The sequence below is a fragment of the Gymnoscopelus braueri genome (genome assembly GCF_963280865.1).
Source record: "Gymnoscopelus braueri genome assembly, chromosome: 17".
NCBI classification, from domain to species: domain Eukaryota; kingdom Metazoa; phylum Chordata; class Actinopteri; order Myctophiformes; family Myctophidae; genus Gymnoscopelus; species Gymnoscopelus braueri.
In genome coordinates this window covers 21,504,038-21,528,141 of record NC_137617.1, presented here as the reverse complement: position 1 = coordinate 21,528,141, position 24,104 = coordinate 21,504,038, and the positions used below count along the sequence as shown (strand labels likewise).

At 41.3% G+C, this 24,104-nt stretch overlaps 1 protein-coding gene across 6 annotated transcripts; it reads right to left on the bottom strand.

Moving 5' to 3' along the window:
• Window positions 1-592: 592 nt before the first annotated feature.
• kctd17 (potassium channel tetramerization domain containing 17) lies at window positions 593-22,797 on the bottom strand. 6 transcript variants are annotated; one of them, XM_080456111.1, is made up of 7 exons: window positions 22,194-22,797; window positions 11,218-11,326; window positions 10,552-10,643; window positions 9,092-9,238; window positions 7,734-7,859; window positions 6,589-6,724; window positions 593-4,978 (listed from the first exon to the last, which is right to left on the bottom strand). In XM_080456111.1, the coding sequence occupies exons 1-6, from the start codon at window positions 22,740-22,742 to the stop codon at window positions 6,632-6,634; spliced, it is 1,116 nt and encodes a 371-aa protein (XP_080312237.1). In that variant the 5' UTR covers window positions 22,743-22,797; the 3' UTR covers window positions 593-4,978; window positions 6,589-6,631. The 6 variants fall into 6 exon arrangements, with proteins under 6 accessions (XP_080312237.1, XP_080312239.1, XP_080312238.1 ...); XM_080456113.1 differs by having other exon boundaries at window positions 9,140-9,238; XM_080456112.1 differs by having other exon boundaries at window positions 9,092-9,235.
• Between the last annotated feature and the right edge of the window lie 1,307 nt (window positions 22,798-24,104).

The following is a 24,104-nucleotide window of genomic DNA, read 5'->3' as shown; positions in this document are numbered from 1 at the left end:
TCTGTATACAATACTTTATATACTGAGCTGCAACCACCTTACTCTATTCAGCGGAGTACTGTAGGTTGTTTGCATTAATGAACGGGTGTAGAATAGATAGTAGGAAGAATAGTAGGAAATATGGTGTTTGAACAGCCACCCCTCTCTCTTGGGAGTTCCACTGGGATTATTCAGAAAGCTCTGATCATTTCGATTAGATGTCACGTAATCAAAAGCAACATGTGTGTCTAAAATGTACGTGGTGCTTTTCATTACATTAGCTGAGTAAATATCGTTCAGTGTTAGAGGCACGTGTCAAAATGAATGAGTTGCCGTTTCAAAATGTTGTTTGAATTGTTCATTATTTTAAATTAATAGCCTCTTGTGTTTATTTTAACCCTCTGAGGGTATTTGTGTTGTGTGCAGGTAAAGAGATACATAAGTCATTAAATATGAAGAAATTGTCCTCTGCTAAATTTGATGCATAATGTAAGTAGTTCGATGAATATTTTGAGAGAACACATTCATGCCAACGAGTTGTTTGAGGTTAGGGTAGGAAAAGATGACATTCTGAAATTGTTTACAACAAAGGTCATTATTTATTTTCTTGAGAATAGTGACTTTCATGTACAATAAATCAACAGATTTCATCTTCTTTCACATAATTATAAATGAAATGACTATGTTGTGTAGAACTTATGAAATTACTTTTCTGTACAGGACAAATAAAATTAAATGTACAGGACATAATGTACAGTATGAAGTAACTTTGTTGTGCAGGATATATGAAGTGACTATGTTGTACAGGACAATGACATATGAAATGACTTTATGTTGTGCAGGACATACAGTATGAAGTGGCTTTGTTGTGGAGGACTTATGAAATGACTATGCTGTACATACATGACATACTGAAAAAATGTCACTGAGCATAATGGTTTATTTGAGGTGTTAAAAGGCCTGTTGCAGACTGACAAAATACAAGACTATAACGTTATTGCCACTTTGTCATTTCTCCCACACAAAACAAAGAAACATTTTTATGTTTTGTTTTGTTTAAGTTTTTGTTTCTGCAGTCTGCAAAACTCTCTCCCCAATTGGAACAACTTAACCTATGAGCAAAAAAGTAGGAATTTCTGTGTTTCACCAGCGAGCATAATGTTACAGTCTGGTTTTGGTGTCACTTTTCCAAAATGGCAGTATGTTCTCTTGACTCCTTGGTGGCAGGCTCTTATTCCATAATGAATATTTGTCCCCTCATATTGTTGTTGGAACACATTGAGGACTTAAACTACCATAAACAAACTAAAATCACAATAACACAATTTTACTGATTTCTGGAAGAAAAACAAAACAATGCTATTTATTCCTTTGAACATGGAATGTGAAAACAGACATTTTACTGTACAGCAGTGATAAATCTACACATTGTATACAAATGGAACAATTCAGTTTGGATCCAGCAACCCATTTGTTTGGTACATAAACGCTTATTTTAGGAGAGGCTATCAGTTATGTACTGTATTGTTGAATATGTATAGAAACAAATGGGATCAGCTCATGCATATGGAACATTACAAAACTGAATCAATATAATCACACATTTAAAACCCTTTGGAACAAATAATTCCCTCTGTGATCATGGGGAACACTTGGCTTGTATTTCTAGTAGTGGCTACAAAAATAAAAGCTATTCAAGTATAAAAAAGGTAAAACAAAAAAGAAAAGAAAAAAGCCACGCCCAGATAAACTGTACACAAATTATTTTTACAGTGACATTTAAAAATCAACTGAATTCAAATCCTCATGAAAATAAACAACCCAATACCTAAAACCTTTGTGCATAAACAGCATCAAATTCAGGGGAACGGCCTAGACATACATACACACACGATATATATGATATATATCACGATATATATATATATATATATATATATATATATATATATATGAAAAAAGCCATGGCTACTCTGCACACTGAATGGTCCCTGTGCACTGCCTGTGTGTCCTTGTAGTTTCCTTATCTTTCCCACATCCCCATTTAGAAATAACACAAAACTATACAAAGTAACCAATTCTATTGATGATTTACTAAGCCTGGTTTACCATATGTACACAGAAATACCACTCTGAACACCGTGACAGCAAAAACGCACACACGCACACACACAAATGACAGCTTGAGTTTGGATTAATGCTAACTCACACTCCCAGCCTATGGGAATGTGAGAATGAAAATAAACTGCACGTTTACAGCTTTTAAAAGAAAATCTGTGTAATGACATCTACACTAATGGTTATGTAGTTTTTTTACTGCATGAAATCAAGGCACCCAATGATCCCTATGTGTAGCCAGAAAAAGTTGACACTACTAAATAGTAAATGCACAATCCCCTTAACTCCAGTCTTAATTCCTCCAACTAATCTTTACATCAACACATACACTTTTCCCGTAAGATTATTTAAAAAATCGTAATTAATCCTAGATTGTCTGTCTCCCATCCTATTATTGATTGCCTATTGCCTAAATTAAACAGAATGTATGCTTGCCTACTGCCTATAATACTGGGCTCTGATTGGGATGTTCTTCAGGCAGTGTGATATTGCCAGTCACACTGCCAGCCAGCAGGGGGCACACAGGAGGTGCTGACATTTATTTCTCAATTTGGCTAAAGGATTAATGTATACCAGCAGGTTTTCAGTTCTTTCTCCTGGGGAACTAGAGTACTGCTGGCGTTCATTATAGCCATCTAATCAGGGCCTAATTTAGACCTGGGACACCACGTGAAAGCAATTAACTATCTGGCAGCATAGAAAACCCAGCAGCAGTCTGGGGCCCACAGGACTTCCCTATAGCATTGTTGAATTACACAAAACAACCATACACAATACAGTGGTGTCTGCTTATGTACAATGGAAGACCTAGTGTCAGCGTATGCTGAAGCAGACCTGCCATGTGTGGGACTATACATTATTGGAGACATGTTCAGTCTTCCTAAGGCAAAACAGAACGAATAATAAAGAGAGCAGAGGTGCCTCAGTCTTTATCTTTTACAGTCCCTCCTAAATCCAACCTAACTCCATTTCTGCATTATCTATCTCTCTCTTTCTGTCCAAGCCTTTCCTCTCTCACCAACCTCTCTCTCTCTCTCTCACTTTGTCACACACACTATCTGTCAGCCGGGGGCTAAGGCTGACTCTGGAGTCTCGCCAGGGTGAGAGAGAGAGTATGCATGCTTAAGAGAGAAAGAGAACACTGCTGCCACTGCTGCTGAGCATGCGCATGCCTCAGGGAGCACGCTTGTCCCAGCATGAAACAACGTGAGTGCATTTGTGTGAGACTGGTCATTTGTGTAATGAGGGTGAAGACGCTGTTATGTGTCTTTCGGAATAAAATGTGGTGTACATGTCAGCCTGGCTGTTTCTGTGACAGAGATAATTGAGTCTCCTTTAGTAGTTCTTGAGGTAATCGGGTATTTGCCAAGTACATTTGCACATATCTGGATTATTGTCTCTGCATTTACCCCTTCTAACTATTAGGAGCAGTGGGCATTATTAATCCAGCGCCCAGGGAGTGTTTAGTAATAACTGTCTTACTCAAGGACACTACAACACTAAGCCTAGAGGGGGGATCGAACCAGGGACCTTCAGATTCCCAAATGGTCGCTCTACCTCCTGAGCCACATGCCGCCAGATAGAGATGTACTGTAGTGTGCATCTTTTTTAATACTATCTGTGTAAATGTGTGTGGTGGGTGTAATGGGATGGCTGGCAGCCTGGCTATCCTTCCTCTCTACTTTGTAGGACAGTGACTTGGTGTCTGATTCTAGGACAGAACATGACACCCTACAATCGCAGCTAATGTCCCCCTTCACAGCAAAATCCTCAACATTAATTTAACTTGGGAGTTGGGTGTGTAAATGGATCTGAAAGGACCCATAACTCCAAAGTTAAATGAACACAGAGGATTTCACTGTGTGATTATGTTCTGTTGCGGAATTATAGTTATGTGCACTTTTGTCATTCTAATTTCTTCATTTGGTAACTGTCTTGTTCTGACATAATCCAAAGCAGCCAAGCTAATGACACCTGTACTGTGGCTAGTGTACCATTAGCATAAAATGGAGCAGTCAGTCTCTGAAATGCCACCAAAGCCGTGCTGAATAAATAGATGATTGGTTGGATAGATAGATATAGTTTATTAGTCCTCTCGGAAATCCATCAAGTGCCATACAGCAGTCAATGATCCTATGTCACTGGGGTAAATGTGACTTTGAAAACGACAACCCTTACTAACTGTTTTACTGCTACTCTTGGTGGCCGTGGCCTCATCCTTGTTCGCTGTGTTTAAGACAAAATAGTGATCCTGACTTCAGAAAACACAGAGAAAGGCTGAAAAACAGACAGAAAGGGGTAAAATGATGTATGTCAGTACGGATTGTATAATAAATATTGTTTCTACAGAATATGATATCCATCAACAATTACCTGGAATGCACATCAATAGCGTGATTGTGTCCCTTTAATGTCTTAACATTCTGCATGGCAAGCTTGTCCAATATTAGAGGCCAATACAGTATTTTTGTTATTGTGATTATTCTTCATATTTTGGCTCAGTACCTCTTTGTTTCTTAGCACTTTACTTTGGTCATGATCTTTGGTCATGATTTACTAAGCTTCACTACCATCCTTGGCAGGAATAGATAAACACTATACATGTAATACTAAACTCAGCGGATCTTTCTTAGTGATAAACTAAAATGTTTCACCAAAGGGTATTTATAACGGTATGTATTACTGCTAGCACTACACACAAATCCTGTCAAATGGTGATCTGTTGACTTGATGACACACAATCATAAAATGTACATAATGTCAATTATGTCATAATGACGTAATTAATCATAATGACAAGCTCGAAAAAGAAAAAAAAACTTGTCCATCCCCCCTCAAATCCTTCCATTTTCTACATGCGGGACCCATGGATCTGGAAAAGCTGTCAAAACAAGAGAAGGGAAAACAAGAAATTAGGTGTTATAAACGCATAGCCGTGTAAGAGCAGTTCAAATACTAAACGGCAGCACAGTACAGCTGTCTTTAGTTCTTTTACATTCCAAACTATGTCAGGGCTCTGATGTTGTTGATGATGAGAGAATGGCAACAGGTTGATATGAAAAAATTAATGTGCTGTCACTTGATAACAGAGTGAAAATTATGAAAAAATCAAACACTTTTTAGAAAAGATTTTACGTTGAAAACATGAGATTTCTTTTGTGTATTTTCTGTCAAGCAGATTTTCGTATGTATGTATGTATTGTGCTATATGAAAAAGAGGTTTAACTTGTGTATCTGCTGCGCATACTTTAATAACATGATTGTTAACAGTACAGGTAAAAGGTTATGGTCCATTGTGCTGAATTCACAGCCAAAGTATAACATAAGGATTAAGTGGGTAAGGTCAGGGTTATTCCATGTCACAGCATTTGTAATGAGAACCACTCAGGGAGGAGCCAGGCTTGGATCAATATCACAGAGCCAGGCTGTGTCAACTCAATGCTGGACCAGCCAGGGAGCGCACACACACACACACACACACACACACACACACACACGCACACACACGCACACACGCACAAACACACGCACACGCACGCACACACACGCACACACACACGCACACACACGCACACACACACACACACACACACACACACACACTCACACACACACACACACTCACACACACACACTCACACATTTGCACGCAGACCTTTCATATACACACACTCACAAGTACACATTTGCACACGCGTGCGCACACAGAAACAGACAGGCTGGTATAGGTCATGCAAATGATCAGGGACATGACATTTTCAACCACCAGCCACAGTGGTTGTTAGATTCCCTGGTACACAAGAAGCCATATTCGCAATTTCACTAAGAAGACAGGAGTTTGAGAAAAATAACCTCTGAATGATGGTTGCCTAATTGACTGGCAAGAACAGACCATCCTACCAGCAGCCATGGCCTGAATTTAACTGCATTTAGCTGGTGGTAATTCCCCCTCCTGCTAATGCTTTTGCAGCTGTGTGCTCTGCAACCCAAGCACAATGACATCTGCAGCTAAATGACCTTCATTCGGTTGCAGTTAGGCCTATGTGGGCCTGAGAATTCTATATCAATTGAATAAGCAAAAACATTTGAAAGTTAGGAGTTGGCAAAACAATACAGTGATGCATTTTCAGATTTCAGATTTAACAATGCAGTGATGAATTTTCACATTTAAAACTTTATCAATACATGAATTTAGTTCCCAACAATATTATAATATATATGCCAATATTTTAAAAACTAAAGATGCTGTGCTAATTTAATGTAAATGATAATGTACTGTATTTCATAACCAATAACCCTTTTGTAAGCAGGGGTGTCATTTATTTTTCAAATAGTGAATATTTTACACATGCAAGGTGTCAAACTATTATTGTTTCAATGCTATGCCATGGAAAACTCTGGGTCCTTCATGACATCACTCAGATTCTCACACTACATCCCACTGGGACTGCCCACTAGCAACTACGGTTAGTCTAGTGTGGTTTGCCTCACCCACGCATGCCTCTCTGTTTGGGAACAATGACACACGGTTCTCTCATTCTCTCAGCCACTCATTCGGTGTCGCATCGCTCCCTGCCACCTCCTCCTGCTCCTCCTTCGCTGATTCCTCCTCTGGCGTCTCCAACGCCTTCCGTTTTTTGTATTATGGGGGGAAAAAAGAAAGAAAGAAAAAGATACAGAACAAAAAAACGAACCAAAAAAACAAACAAACAAAAATATTGACAGCGACAAAAAAAATGAACATAATGTATTGATGATTGTCAGTGTGCAGGACAGAATGAGCTATAGCCCCGTATCAGTACTTGGGAACGACCATATCGTCTCTGCGCTACACGGTGGTCTAATAAAAATGTCAAAAGGAAACGTACTGTTTTTTTTTATGTTTTTCTCACAAGAAGTCCACGATTCCATAAATAAGTAGGTAAATGCATGTTCGGTCATGGGACCAGAGGGCAGAGCAGATAGGGTATTGTTAACGGGGCCAACTAAGATAACAGATTCTGTATAGACAAACATACAGTGAATTACCGATGTAGAGATAGTAGAGACAGTGAGACTGTGACAAAGAGACTGATATGCATTGATAAATATATACAGATGGAGACATTACAAGACGTAGACAGACAGAGACGCAGGAGAGATAGATGTGACAGACAGACAGACAGACAGACTGTCAATGAGTGAAGTGTGAAATGATGGAAGTGAATGTGCTCGGTGAATTGAGAGGCGTGTTTTCAGTGGAGAGGGTGGGGTCAAAGCACACTCATATGAACCAGTGCCATCTATTAGAGAGTTACGCCAACTCTGTTCACTTCTTCGGGCCAGGTCTTCTACATAGCCGTCTATTGGCGAATAGTGACAAATCCCTAAACCGGAAGTTCATGGAATGCATTGAAGTCGACGGCTCCTTGTCACTATTTCCAGTTACATGAACCACGTGACCGACACTGTTTCTGACCCCTCATTGGCGCAACTCTCTAATAGACACACACACACACACACACACACACACACACACATACACACAGAGGATATGGTAAAGTTGTTCTCCTGTGTGTGTGTGTGTGTGTGTGTGTGTGTGTGTGTGTGTGTGTGTGTGTGTGTGTGTGTGTGTGTGTGTGTGTGTAGGGTCTCACCTTGGTCTTGTGGCTCTGCTCAGTGCCCAGTCCAGAACCAGTTGTGTGTAGCTCCTTGGACACAACGCACAGGAACTCAGCCTGGTCCTCGGTCCCGTAGCTGTATGAAGACCCAATGTTCACCATCTGGAGGAGACCGAATGAGAGAGTGAGAGACATATAAAGGTATAGGGAGAGAGAGAGAGAGAGCGAGGGAGAGAGAGAGAGAGAGAGAGAGAGAGAGAGAGAGAGAGAGAGAGAGAGAGAGAGAGAGAGAGAGAGAGAGAGAGAGAGAGAGAGAGAGAGAGAGAGAGAGAGAGAGAGAGATAATGAGACAGAATGAGAGAGAGAATGAGAGGAAAAGAAAATGTACTAAGATTGACAAAAAAGAGGACAAAGGAAGAGAGACGGGTGTAGAAAGAAAGTGAGAGATACCAGGAAACACAGGAGACGGGTAAAGAGACAAATTGAATGTGTGAGAGAGAACGAGGGAAGGACAGACAATGACAGACATGAGAAAATAGATGGACATAAAGAGAGAACAGATGGGACACCTTTTCTCATGCAGGAAGGATATTCTGTCATTACAACACTGGGCTCAAGGAGCACAACGGTCATATACACAGGTTTTTGGAGGAATTCAGAACGACCAAAATCACACATGAACAGCATTCATGCAATCTAGCTGAAATGCGAAAGCAGTGGGACATCGCTAGGAGGGTCTCAATGTGCTGGAAAGGCCCGGGGTGGGAGGTGTGACTCCTGGGGAATCTGGGTTGGAAGCATAGGGGGGTCTAGATGTGTGGATCCACTGTTGGCATGCGTAACACTTAAGCTGTCCACAAGATAAAAGGCTAGCGAGGTCGGGGCGGTTTGTACGTTAAGGACCTATATCTGGGTTTTAAGGGGGAAAGGCAAAGCACATTAACAACAACAGGAAATCTTGTAACACCCATAAATCCATAAAATTAAGCGTGCCATAAATATGTGAGTTAATTCGTTATATTAATTATTGCAAACTTAGACATACTGCTGGTTTTCTGTCCTAACAGGAGGTTCATTGCGTTCACCTTGTGTCCTTGTATACTAGCTGTCTAATTAGGGACTAGTCCGATCTTCGACACCAGATGAACACATTTAACTGCCTGGTTAGATTGAGAACCAGCAGCATCGGGCATCCCACAGGACCAGGTTTGGGTACTACTGCCATAAAGGATCTCTAGGGGGGGTGATAGGAGTGGCGGTCAGCCCCAAGGGTTTTTCTGGAGTGCAGATAGTGGGTGGTGGGTTGGGGGATAGAGTCAGATCAGGGATCAGGGGGGTCAAAGGTTGAAAGGGGGGGGGGGGGGGACACAGCAGCAGCAGCGAGTCCAACCCACAGTCCAGAGCAGTCCGGTGCGGGGCTTTCTGCAGGTACGCACGCTGACCTGCTCAAACTTCCAGCCGTCCGACATGGTGGACACCATCTGGGTTAACTCCTCCTCCTGGCACTGCAGCACCCGGTACACATGCTTGGGCGGTACCTGCTGGAGAGGGAGAGAGAACGAGAAAGGGAGGGAGAGAGGGATGGAGAGTGAGTCAATGAGAAGAGTTGAGGCCATATTTTACTTGCAGCGTATATACAGTATGCATATGATTTTGTCACCATCTCATTTCCGGACCATGAACTATAATGAGTGGAGAGAGGGATACCTTTCATTCCAACAAGAACACTACAAAAACACTGGCTTGACTTCCATATTTCTTATTGAATGTGTACTGAACTAATGAAATCAGCTGGCGTAGGATAGGGTTGGACTTGGAACAAAGATCTGCATGCAGAGGGCTTGGATATATACAGTATGTGTGAAAGAGAGAGTCATACTAGTGTGAGGGTGGCACCAGCAGTAAGAGAATGCCATTTACAGAGGAAGAGAGCTGTTGGTATACAGTATGTGCGTGTGTGTGAGTGTGTGCGTGTGCGTGTGCGTGTGCGTGTGCGTGTGCGTGTGCGTGTGCGTGTGCGTGTGCGTGTGCGTGTGCGTGTGTGTGTGTGTGTGTGTGTGTGTCAGTATAGGACTTAAAGGAATTATGAAAACAGCTTGAGAATAGATGCCTTCATTTGAAGAGGAATAAGAGGCCACTGTAACAAGCCAACAAAGACAAAGAGTGATAGAGTTAAAAATAAACAGCAACAGCTAGCTGCAGCACATGTGAAGAAAACACTTCAGTGCATGTTCTTCATTTTTGAGTGTAGCCTCAAGCCACCGGTAGTAACAGCAAATACAGTACTGTACTGCACTGTATAATGCAAGTAAAGTGGGTGTATGGTGTGAAAGGGCAGAAGGATTATATAAACCTGAGAGGAGACATGTTGAGAGAAAGGCAGAGAAACACGATGTACAGCACAGCCATCTTTAGGAAGGCAAAGAAGGGTGGAATCATTTCATAACGGAGACAATATCTGAAGGTTTCGCGCATACATTGTGAAAGGGAGAAAGGGAAAACAAAGAGTGAAATTGTGTGTTTGTGTGTATAGAAAAACGGCATCCACTTTGCCATTTAACATTGTATTTATTTGGATGGAGGCCTAGATACAGTAGGACATATGCATGTGTTAAACTTTTGTTGTCACCGTGGGATGTTTGTGATTTGAGCCCAGGCTGTGACAAACCAAGGACCAAATGACCACATACACCACAATGACAGAGATGAACATAACTCCACATTTTGGCAGACAACCTACCAGTAGTTGCTACAACTGAATAACTTTTGGGTGTTGGCTTCTGAACTTTCGTATTGATTTAGGGTTAGACCTTTTTATTGTTTTGGACTGCGTGTGTCGGTCGTCTCGTCTTACCTGTGTGGCCTTACTGTCTCTCTCCATAATCCTGTCCTTGATGAGTTTAATCAGCGGAGTGATGTTGTAGAACTCTGCTTCTTCCAACACTCCTGGAAGACCGTACCAAGGTTATTACAGTTTTGCATTTTTCATTAGTTCTATTTCAATTCAAATTTTTGTTTTCCATTTTAGTTTAGTTTTGATATACTCTGGTTCATAAACGGCATTACACACCAGGAGCGACGTGAATAAATGATACGAAAAAGCGACGTGATTATTTCACATCTAACTTCCATTTTGTCCTCTTTCGTTCAGATTGGTGATTTTATTTGCACTGAAAAATCACGCCGCTTCATCGCCTCGCACTTAGTGCATGTAACACAAAAGCAGTTTAAATGAATCCAAATTAATTGTGAGCTGGCAGCAGCCATTATGCCTTGTTGCATTTGTACGTTATACATACATCAATATGAATCAGCACTAAGAATCACTACATACAGAGGAAACAAAAACAATGCACATAGATGTGTTACCTCCACAATATTTACACAGCATTTCCCAATTTGCATTTTACAACTATATTTTACAAAAACTGACTTGGAACACCACCCACCCAGGCTGTATAGGATTTCAAAGCAAACATTCCCGATCGTATCTATATTCCCACAGACAAAGCAGACAAACCTTCCTCTGCCAACTCCTTGTTGAAGACCAGTTTTCCATGCCGTAGGTAGTTGAGAACGGGACCAAAGTAGGTGGGGTCTCTGTCAATCACATAGGCTCCTGTCTCATCCTGTTGAGGAAGGAAGGAAAGATTCATTAATAATGAATGATAATAATACATTCATAATTTATTTATCAAAACAAAATAGTACATTTACCATAAAGGCCGGTGGTTAGTCATAATTAGCCTGATTTTTGTTTGAGTTGATATCTACAGTTTGAGTGAAAATACATAATCTATTATTTGTTTGGAGCATCAATTTAATAACTTTATTATTAGCATCCTATTATTAGGTCACTCTGACTCATACATAATAACCATAAACAAACCCGATACGCCGGGAGGACCACGGCCACGTCACTCTGACTCAGACATAACCATCAACAAACCTGTTACGCCCATATATAGGCATATCACTATGACTCAGACATAAGCATAAACAAACCCGATATGCCCATTTATAGGCATAAACTGTATGGAGAGAGATCCGGTTGTCCAAAACCACAGATCCGACCGCTATGCCCATATATGGGCATGCCAATATACAGGGTATGGGCATATGCTAATGACATCAGGGATCTCCATATGTGGGCATATAAGGGACACAACGGGTACAACGGGTACTCTGACAAAGCCCCAGACGAGTCAGACATATTGGTCCGATCGGTGGTGCGATGTAGGAGTCGAACACTAGATGTGACCTAATGAATTTCCTGCATTGCTGGTTCTTACACTGGTGTGTCTTACCTGATATAGGGTCTGATTTCTTATTTCTATAGGATCACAGGAACTTACACTACTTAAAGGTAGTGTAAGTGATAATTTTTGGTTAAAACAAAATGTTTTTATAAAAAGGTTAAAGCTCTATATTCAGTTAGTAATCATTGTTCAGTAACAGGGGTGTTTGTTCAGTAACAGGGGTTTCCCCCCGTCTCTCCAGCTCTTCTAATAAACAGAAAATACATTTTCAGGTGGGTTGCTAATTTCATCCAATCAGGGAGAGTAATTTATTAGCTTCCAGTTTCAAATGTGTATGCTCATTTATTTGTCGTCACTTCCAATTTCAGTTGTTTATCCTGTATTCTGTATGAGTTCTCTCCCCTGATTAGATCAAACTGTTATCCCGACCTGAAAATGCATTTTCTGTTTACTAAAGAGCTGGAGAGATGGGGAGACCCCCGTTACCGCACATACACTTTATAGCAATGATTATCAGAATATAGAGCTATTTAACACTTACTTTAACAAAAGAAAATCACTTACTGCACCTTCAACTACTATTGGTTTTATGTAAGCTAGGTCTCTAGAATAGAATAGAATGGTATAATGTTCTGGTGGTCACATGGCTGGGTCTTTTATTGGCTGCATGTCTGGTGGGTGACATTAGCCTCCAGCAGCCTCTCCAATAGAGCAGAGCTTTCTTTTCTCTGGACGCTTATGTTAGCCAATCAGCAAGGCTCCACGTGTGGCTGGTGCATTCATGAACTGCTCTGTGCGTGTGTGACTGTGTGTGTGTGTGTGTGTGTGTGTGTGTGTGTGTGTGTGTGTGTGTGTGTGTGTGTGTGTGTGTGTGTGTGTGTGTGTGTGTGTGCGTGCGTGCGTGCGTGCGTGCGTGCGTGCGTGCGTGCGTGCGTGCGTGCGTGCGTGCGTGCGTGCGTGCGCGTGCGTGTGTGTGTGCGTGCGAATGTGTATGCATGAATGCTTACGTGCGTGCGTGCGTGCGTGCGTTTGTGTGCTGAGCTGTAATCAGGCCTTTTGCTTCTCTCCAGCCACTTACCGATTTCTCTGCTATCACTACCTAAACTATTAACACATTCCATGCCAGAGTTTAATCTCATAATGTACTCACCAGTGCCAGCGTTTTATTGTTGTTTTTTTCATGTCGCCACAGACCTCGCTAAATAAGTTAAAAGTGCGCGTTCATTTGGTTCTAAACACACAGCGGATCCGTGAGAAACGGCCAGCGAAAACAGTTTCCAAATGCGAGCCGCCATCTTGAAGATACAGCCGATCAACGCTAAACAGTGATCAGCGAGGAGAAAAACAACAACCGAGAAAATCGAGTTTTAAACAGGATCCCAGACAGGAAGCGGATACGATCGAAAAAAACGGAACCCGAATAATTCTGTTTCCGACCGGAAACCGGAAACGGAAATGGATCAAAAAAATTCGGAAAGTGCACCTGGGGCAATTTCAATGGGAATCGGCGGTTCGCGTAGATCTACGCGACTGGCACGATGCGGCTTTAAATAGGTTCGCGTAGATATACGCGACTGGCATTCAATGTGTTAACATACATGGTATAATCCTCCTTGAGGGTCCATTTAGAACAGGGGTCCCCAACTATCCGCCAACAGACCTTTAGCGGTCCGCGACCCTTTCACTACTGGTCCTTGACACCTGTCCACGCAGAAAGGAGGGGCATTATAGGGGCACTATATAAATTTACCATTTAAAAATATATAAATATATATGTATCTGTAGGACAGTCGATTTTTCACTTCCTCTTTGTATCTAACAACCCAATGTATGTGAGTCGTCAAACCCCCCAGTCTGTCCACCGTCTCAACGAGGTGCTTGATAATAATCGTATTATGCAAGGCGAGGCGGCATGCAGAATACTACAAAAACATTCATGCCTTTCAACAGGTATGTTGGAGATGCAATTCTTCCAACCCGGCACATGATTTCCTCTCTTTGCAGTTTGTGTGTGTCGCTCATTACATCATGACAGCTGAAAAGTGAGATTCAGAATAATTTCCAAGTAGATGAATTAACAGTACGGTAGCTATAAATAATAGCTGTGCATAATGGTCACATGCCATGTATTGACAGCTGTTCTCGTGCAGTAGGACTTATTTTCCATTGTCCTAACAGGTCTAATAAGAAAAGTGCTCTCCAGTGAGCGCAGGTCTCCACCAGGCCAGGTTGCCTACCCAGGGCCCACAAACTTTTCATGCCGATTGGTCCAACGGTGCTGGAGAAAAACATAGGCAGGCACAAGTCTTAGCGATTTACAAACACATTTTTGCTATCCACTGATAGTTGCAAGTTCCACAATGATTGTGAACCAGAATCAGGCGAAAGTGCCGCTTTATAAATCGGACAAAAAATATTAATCTGCAGATTTCTTGTGTGTACACACAGTATTATACAGGCATTTTTATGACTGCAGGCTTCTCACCCCTTCGCGTGGGACTGATTTTATGCATGGTCTGATTCATCAAGGAGGAACTTTGTAAGTGCAGAAGTAACAAACAGAAGTATCAAATATCCCATTATGCAAGTATAAAGACAAAGATAGTTCCTGTACATGTGTTCTGCCCACATGTGTGTGAGTTTAACATTGACTAAAGGGCTCTGGGAGATGTGGAAAGCTGTTGCGTGCGTGCGTGCGTGTCTCCCCATGAAGGCTCCCTGCTGTGTACTGCGCTGGCAGCATCCTTCTGCCTCACCCTCCTTCTCTCACTTTTCTGATTATCCGTCTCATCTCTCTGTCCCCTCAGCTTTCCTTGATTCTGCAATAGTGGTTCCCAAACGGGACCCATTTTTGGGTTGCGGTCCATTTTCAAGTAAAATTACATTAAACATTTTTTGTTTCCTAGAATTCTTTTAATTTATTTCAGAAGATTTTCAAACATTAAAACAATATTAAAAAACAAAACTATTCAAAAAAACTATTCAAAAAAATGTCAAATAAATCTCAGAAATAAAACAATCTATACATTTAAAAACATTATTAGCAATTAGTGAAAATAGCAGATTTAAAAACTGGGCTTGTAGATTGGCTATTTTCATTATTATATAGGGCTAAGGGCTTACAGTATGTGGTTAATTCAGAATGTATTTTTGTAAGTTTAAGATGAAAAGTTTGGGTAACACTGCACGCCTTTTTCCTCTCCTCAGTGATGTTTTTCACTGCTCTCCTCTCTGTGCCCTTGTCTTTCTCAGTCGGTTTGTGTCTTAATCTCTTATCTCTGTCTCTCATGTGCCTTAGACATTCATCTGCAATTCTGCATACTAATAATTCTCTCACTCTAATTAATCTATTCTAGATCTTTCCAGTTTAGTGTCTGTCTGGCTGGGCAGAGGGCAGTGGATCTAACAACACTGCAAAGCTCAAGAACGTGATGCTAGACAGGAAGGTGTGGAGGGCAGTGACTTAAGGAGTCCCGAGTTGGTGTTAGCTAGTCCGCACACTCGCATCGCATTGTCTTTGTGTCTGTTATTTTTTCTTCTTTTCTCCATTGGATGGCCCTTTCATTTGTTGTGGAGGATTACAGGGTCAATAGATTGTATTAAGTTTCTGATCACAAGAAACTTGCTGCAACTTTTGATTATTTTCATAGTGATTATTCTATCAATTGCTTTTTCGATTAATCAAATTATATTTATTTTCTATAACAACAAATAGATGCAAAACAATCATTATAATCGACTGAATCCATTAGTCTGATTAACCACTTAACTTAAGCCCTATTTACTTTGTTCAATGGTGTCGTGCAAAAATAGCCAATCTACAAGTTCACATTGTGTCGCATGGCAATGGGGTGTAGATTGAAGATTTTCCCTATTTGGGAACATTTCAGAACATTTTCACCTATAATGACATTGAAAGTGGCTAACTGTCGCAGACCTATTGGACTTTACGATCCCTTTATGCTACTGGATTAAAAAAAAAAATAATAATAATAATAACAAACAAAGAAATCGTTTATTTTATTAAAATGAATTATTTTTTATAATCAGTTAAATCTAATAGGTTGATTTAATGTTGTTCCCCTACAAAGGAATGTGTTAGTTTATTTCTCTCTGACAAATGCTGTGTGTACATCTGTACAGTGTACACACAGTAAAATCCTCAGTGTTGATTTAACTCAGAGAGTGTACAAATGTAACCAAAGGGACCCGTAAAAGTTAAGTTAATGAACAAAGTGTATTTTAATGTGTATATGTACTGTAGGCTCTATACTTTAGAGCCAATGTATGTATTATATTATGTGCATACATGCATGCATTATGTGTACAGACACACACCCACACATGGGCAGGGACGTCTCACACATGCACAGACGTGCAAATGTGCTCGTGTGCTGAGACAGAAAATTATGAGTTATCGCTCTCACAGAACCCACAGAATCTCTCTCTCTCACTCACACACACACACGCGCAGTTCACCCTTGAAGCATGCATGAAACCACACCTGTCATTTCAATCTGAACATGAAGAGAGAGCAGTGAGAAATTGATGTGGACCTGAATGTGGATTATAATTAGATTTACAGTAAGCCTTAATATTTAATTCATGACATCGTCACTGGCTGTCAGCGACTGACAACTACTCTTCATCAATGTGGGAGGCATCACGGCCCCTGGCTAGTGGCTACCGTATCAAAAACCAAATTATCACCCGCATAATAATCATTGGTACAAAACTGACCTCTTGTAAAACGACATATCAGATTAACTGCAACTGGGCGTAGGGAGGACCGGTGATAAGTCCAATGCATACAACAAAAAACAAGCTCAATTACTGGCTATCTTCGTGCTGACAACAACAGTGCTGACAACAACAAAAACAGAACATCTTTCTAACAGTTGTCCTTACACCTCCGGTCCCTGTTTCATATTAGACCTAGTATAGCTCCAATAGGCAGATAAAGCAAGTTTGGGCCTGTGGTGGAATCTACAGCAAGGTTGTGAAGCCGGGACAAAGGAGGAAACTCATTTGGGGGGGGGGGGGAGGGGGGGGGGTGGTTGGGTTACTTTCTGGAATCTGGATGATAGAAGGAATCTGAATTGCAAAATAAATCAGTTTATTCACCCAGAAGAGTAAATATGAACACAGTATTTGTCATGGTGCCATATCAAGCACAGTTAACCGCAAGAATCCTTGCATCCCTATTCTGGGCATGTCATAATAGGCAAACATTCTGTGAAAAGATCTGCTATTTGCGATGAAGAGATTTGGTGTAGAGGGAAAAAGGAGGGTGCCAAGTATAGACCCCCCAGGGACACCGGTTAAAAAAGTAGGGTTTAAGTGGTTCATGTAAATACGTACAAGCCTAACAACACAAACTGTGGTCAGGGTTTTGGTTTGGTTTGGTATGGTTTGCCCCCCAATTATGACATAAGAACAAAATGTCTGTTATGTGTATTTAGTCAATGAGCGACATGTACAATACAGAGGACCACTCAGCATTACAGCGGTGCAACTGATTATGAAACTAATAGTTCTGCAATGTAGATCAATGACATTTCTAAACCACATAGTAACAGGCCTACAAATAAAGGTTTTGATCATTTCTTTGTTCAATATCACGCAAGCCTACCATGTATACTTGTACACTAACACTACACTGTCATCTCTCTCTACACACACAATAATAATAAAGAAAGACAGACTGAAACAAGGTCCACTTGATCTGAATCATGCCCATGGTGTTTGATACCAGTCAAAGATATCACAATCCTCAACTAATGTGATTATGTTATTATCGTCTTGGAGGCCTTGCACTGACTGCCCTGTCATGTCTCCGCAGCTCAGGTCATCTAAATGCCAGATCTCTAGAATCATTTCTACATAATGTAATTGGTTAGGGCCTGCTGTGTGTTAACTACAGTATACTGTATATTCTGACCACCGAGGATTTGGTGTGAGGACAGATACGGTGGCCAGCTTTAGCAACAGGAGCAGTATTGGCGGAGACAAGGGATGTGTGTGTCACTGCCTGTGAGGGAATAGGTCATGCATCTCTAGTGTGTGTGTGTGTGTGTGTGTGTGTGTGTGTGTGTGTGTGTGTGTGTGTGTGTGTGTGTGTGTGTGTGTGTGTGTGTGTGTGTGTGTGTGTGTGTGTGTGTGTGTGTGTGTGTGTGTGTTGATTGACGGTTTTTGGGGGGTGCGGGTTGGGGCTGAGGAACCAGACATAAGGTAATAATCCTATTAAGAGTTGTACTTAGCCAGACCATGTGTGTTCAAAACAGACCACCAATATCCTCCTTGACAGAGCCATGCCGACGCCAGTGGATAACAAAAGAACTCCTGTGGTGATAAAAATCGTCCTGTCTCTTGAGTAAGAACACACGTCACACACACACACTTCTTGTCCTCTAGGTAATTTAACGACAAGTCCTGTGTGTACTAAACAAGTCCACAGGAGCTAACAAAGCCTGTCTTCACCCAAGCTGCTGCTTGGGTGAAGACATTACATTGAGGACTTTTAAGGATACTGCATCCAACTAGAGCTGCGGATACAATTTATAATTTTTTACTAACAAGTAGTTCGGTCTTATTGATAATATGATGATATTTTGGAGATGACTAGGTACTGTATTTGTTGTTCATTTCACTCAGTTTACTGTAATGCAGCCTTTAATACCAGGAAAAGACATTTAAGCCATACTATATATTATGACCAAAATCTCAGACGATATCTAGTCTTATAACAACAGCCTATATCACACAAACACCAGCTCTATTTAAAACGATGTCTTACTCATCTGCTGCATGCTTTCTGGACATACAGTACCCTAATCCTATCTGCAGCACTGTTTCGCTATATGTGCATGTGCAAAAAGCTCATGCTGCAGGATCAGCAGTCCTTCAGCACATTGTCTCCCTCAGGGACCAAGTCACTCTCTTTCCAGGTACTGATTGTTCAGTGTTAACTGACAGATAGCAGATCCCTGGCTCATCTTATCAACTATCACATCAACACAGTCATGATCCATTCGAGGCCCGGAGGTCTTCCTCTGAAAGCCCTGCATGTCCAATTCTGCTCCTGTTTTGTCACAACCCGGCGGCGGTAGAGGGTCCTGTGTAGGGTTGGGTATCGAAATTAGGTTCCAAATAGCAACTGAATTCAAATTGCTGGGGACCGGGTAACCATAGAAATGAGGGAATCGAATCAGAATCGATGAAACCCTCAAATCATTTAAGGATCCAGTATTTCTCCTATATAAATAAAGCATACAACAAGCTTTAACTGCTACTGTTTTCTATTGTGTTGTCATGGAATAATGAGAGGTTACAATTTATTACATTTCTTAAGGTCCTTACACACCGGGGCGAATTATTCATGCGAATAAATACGTTTTTTTAAACCTTATAAAGTCAATGCAAGCGTCCACATCAGTTTCGCGAAGCGAAAAAGCGTCTTTTAATTATTCGGAACGAGTCCGAATTTTGCGTATATTCGCATATTCGCCGGTGTGTAAGGACCTTTAAAGTTGACAATTATTGATGTAAAATTAGTTTACAGGAACAATTGTGTTTGGTTGATTTAAACACCAGTATTTGCAGGACAAAAACTTTCAACATTGGCTCTATCTCAGGTACTACTAATACACAGTAATAGTAAATACTATTTACTTCAATTAACGCTTAAAAGAATGAGGATATTTTTGTTATCTAATCGGAATCGATAAAATCCTATCGATACCCATCCCTAGGCCTGTAACTGAAAAGGGTCACAGGTTCAATTCCCCACAACAGCTAAGATATCCTTACAAAAATGCCCATGAGCAAGTCAGACACACACTAATCACCCACCTCTGTGCTCACTCATTGTCCATATTCACACAGTGGCCATTTTTGGAAATGCACCGGTTTCCTGTTTGGCCAGGAACTACCGCACCGGTTTCCTGTTTGGCCAGGAACTACCGCGCTAATAACAAAAAGGAATCTCACACTGTTTTTAAGAGATTGTAGGATTTGAAGATCGAAAAACAACAGCAAAGGAAAACACAGCTCAACGTAACTAAAGCTCCACTGGCTAAGAGAAACGATCCACAGATAGTATAAAACAATTAAAAGAACGCTTTTTGAAACGCTTCTGTCTTCCGGTGAAAACAAATGGAATTCTGGGTAACGCAGGAATAAACGAACGACCTGCAGTGACGGTAATGACCAGCAGAGGCTGCGAAAAATCGTTATTTGTGGACCTGCATTGTATTACTTTAAGAGCAAATAGCCACCATGTGAAATTGTGAATATTGTTTTATTTATGAGTATGAGTAGCTGATATTTGCCAGATCACGTGCGCATATTCCCCCACGGGTATGGACTAGTATTAGTAATTACATAGACATAACTGATTTGATAAAAAATCGTATTGTGTAAATATTTTGTGAAAGCACCAATATAGTCATTTCCACAGTATAGTCACATAGATATTGAGGTATTTGGTCAAAGGATATTGTGATATCTGATGTTGTACGGCAGGCCTACATTATTATCGCCCAACCCTACAGCAAAGAGGGGAGACTTATCTGGGAGTGAGGTAAAGAGAGCACAACAGGTATAAAATAAAGAGTGAGGATGGAGGGTAAAGAGAAGACGGACAAAGACTGGGGCCAAGGGCCAAGTATGTTACTGCTGCATGTCTGTGTGTCAGACTCAGGATGGTTGTTTGTTTGAGTCAGTGTAGTGTATAAATGAAAAGGATAGATAGGTGTGTGACTGCTATGCAGAGTTGAAACAGCTATTTGTTCTGTCGCTGTTGAAGGTCACAGGGAATATTCAACGTGCTCAACAGTACACCAAAGGAATGTCAGTAAATCAACTCTTTCTTGCACACACTGTCTGACACTAAACTATCAGGAGGACGCATAATATAAAATTGCATTATTATCCTCATTGTCTACTTTATGCAGCCTAGAGCCAACACATCACATGCATATGTGATGGAAACAACTCTCCCTCTTCCCATAAGACATTAACTTGACATACAGTGAGTGCACCCCCTCCCTGCATTAAGAGGCAGCACGTGCCCATACATCTGACTGATAACATTGATTGTTATCAGTCAGACTATGTTTTGCACCCTGTCCGTCCGTCCGTCCGTCCGTCCGTCCGTGCGTCTGTCAGCTAATCTCCGGCACCGTTGGCTTGGTCGCAGCGAAACTGTGTACACACACTCCCTGGATGCCAGAGCAGAACCTCTGCCCCAAATCTTTCACATGGGCCTGTTATAGCGCCACTAGGAGGCAGATTTTTGCAAAACGTTTTTTTTTACAGTACTCGTACAGATTTTGTCCAAACATCACACAAATCGGTACACAGTATCTCTATACTATAGTCATTAAGCGAAACAGGTCTTTCAGATTTTTCATATTCCATCCTGATTGGCTAAGATTGGCTTCCAAAGTTTGCACGCACATTCCCACTAGGAATTCCCACGAGGAAGAAATGCCACTCGAAATTTTTCAAATCAGCCTCATGGTTAAGCTATAACAGACCGATTCGCGTTTTTACCTATAACTGCAAGGAAAAACTTTTTCACATCCGCCTTTTATAGCGCCACCAGGAGGCCGACTTCTGTAAAACAATATATTACTCCTTCAGATTTTAATCCAGATTTCACACAAATTGGTACACATGATCTGTATAGTCATGTGATCAAGACGAATCTGTTTGATATTTCATATTCCATCCTGATTGACTAAGATTGACATCTATTCTAAAGTGTGCAGGAGTGGCTGTTTTGAACAAAATGCCTCAAATCATGAATGCAGCATCCGATTGCGGTGAAACTTTGCACGCACATTCGCACTACGTTGAGGAACAAATGCCACCCTTTTGACATCGCCCTATTTTAGCGCCACCAGGAGGCTGGTTTTTGCAAAACTATTTTTTTTATATTACTTCTACAGATTTTGTCAAAACGTCACGCAAATAGGTACACATTATCTCTATTGTCATGTGATCAAGATGGATCTGTCAGATTCATCAAATTCCATCATCATTGCTGGCCCCACAGTAACCTACCTGACCTGGCGGAGACCTGTGCTCCGAGGAGCACTTTTTCTAGTTCGTACCATCATATCGTGATGATGATGATAATGATGAATGATGCTCACAAACTCATTTCATTGTGGCTCCAACAGCTGGACGGATAACCAAACCCAATTGGCTCAAGTTTACATGCTAAACTTACCGTGTCTGAATGCAGCAAGTCCTGTTGCTGACAGAGCCTGTAAAGAAACGAAGTTTGTTCTTTGAGCAGGGTCTGCCGCGTCGTGAGGAAGACCGTGCCGCCGACGTTCAAGCGGACCCACTTGCCGTTGTTTCCCCCGGCGGGATGGATCCCGGTGCCGTTGTTTCTCCCGGCAGGATGGATCCCGGTGCCGTTGTTTCCCCCGGCAGAATGGATCCCGGTGCCGTTGTTTCCCCCGGTAGAATGGATCCCGGTGCCGTTGTTTCCCCCTGCAGGGTGGATCCCGGTGCCGTTGTTTCCCCCGGCAGGGTGGATCCCGGTGCCGTTGCCGACGCACTGCGTCGCCGTCTCGGTCGACTCCGTGGGGGTCGCACTGCTGGTGGTGGTGGTGGCCGTCGTCGTACTGTCACTACTGCCCCCCTCGCTGTCTTTGTTGTTGTTATTGTTGTTGTTGTTGTTGTTATTGTTGTGGCCCTGGTGGTGAGTCGACACAGCAGCGTCTGCATCCGATAGCGCCTGTGGCGGTATCCGTTTGTCTTCTGTTGCCATCGGGTGAACAGAGGTGGACGCTCCTCCAGTTGAGGACGGTGAGGCAGAGTGTGTGTATCCGCCGATACTCTGCTTCCTCTCCGGTCAACGACCGAGGATGCTCCGCCTCATCCCTCATCCTGGCCCCCCTCCCTCCCTAACACGTGCGCGAACCACTGGGTCTTGTAGTTTTCTACACTCATATACAGTCACAGTGGTGGCAAAAGTGCTCTTTTTTTTTTTTTACTATTTTTTTTCAACTTAGTAAAAGTATCAATACTGCAATGTAGAAATACTATTACTACTAAGTAAAAGTCTGGAATAAAATAATTACTTGAGTAAAAGTACATGAAGTACTGGTACCAATACTTCATTTTGATACCTATCAAAATACACTTACACAAATACAACACAAAGTAAAAGTACTCATTATGCAGAATGTCCCATTTCACAAGTTTTCAAACGTATATACATCTTTTGAAAATAGCAGATCTAGGCTTGTAGGCTAGATCTGCTATTTTCAAATGGCCAATATAAACCTATATAGGGACAAAGTGGTTATAAGACCTTTATTGACCTTTGAGAGAAATTCAGTTGCAGCACAGCAGTTAAGTTAAACAGACTTTTAAGCTATAACAAATTTTGCAGGGGACCACCTTGGGACCCCCTCAAGGAGTCCTGGACCCCACTTTGAGAACCACTGGATTAAGGTCAAAGAGGAAGAAGAACACAGCTGGTATCTGTGAGGAATTTATTGTAAAATAATTTTGTTGAACAATTTAACCGTATAGTTGACTATAGTTCTATCTATAGTATACTGTGTATAGGCATAGCCTACAACAGTATATACAGTGAAGAAAAATATATTGATATCTCACACACATTGGGGTCAAAGAGAAAGAACACTGTTGTCTCGGAGTATGATTAAAATATGTTTATTGAACCATTCTATATAGCCTACTTTTATTGAACATGTGTGTACTGTGTACCATTGTCCCTGAGAGGTCATTAAATACAATTATAAATGTATAGAAAGTAAAATGCAAAGCTTAATTCATGGTATAATGACAATAAATTCTGATTCTGATTCTGAATTCCCTGATTATCAGTAGGCTAATCGCCCTGGTAAAAAAAAAAAAGTTTAAATGTACCTTTACACTGGTTGCACTACTAGGGCCGATAATGATTGTTAGGTATAGGCCACTCAAATTACACATGAAATGAATGCAACAGTTGAAAGTATATATATTTTTTATCAGCCCTTTCACTTTAAAAAAATGTATCAAATCTTAACATATTATATATTTTTTACTGTTCTTTTACACCCATAATTCTGTCTGCATTTATATCACGTTACCTCTGTTTATGTTGCCTAGAAAGAAA

Coding starts and splice junctions, on each gene's coding strand:
- kctd17 (XM_080456111.1), bottom strand. CDS start 22,742: ATGGCAACAGAAGACAAACGGATACCGCCACAGGCGCTATCGGATGCA. Junction 11,327..22,193: donor ACTTGCTGCATTCAGACACG/GTAAGTTTAGCA, acceptor CTTCCTCAACAG/GATGAGACAGGAGCCTATGT. Junction 9,239..10,551: donor GAGACAGTAAGGCCACACAG/GTAAGACGAGAC, acceptor CTCCCTCTCCAG/CAGGTACCGCCCAAGCATGT.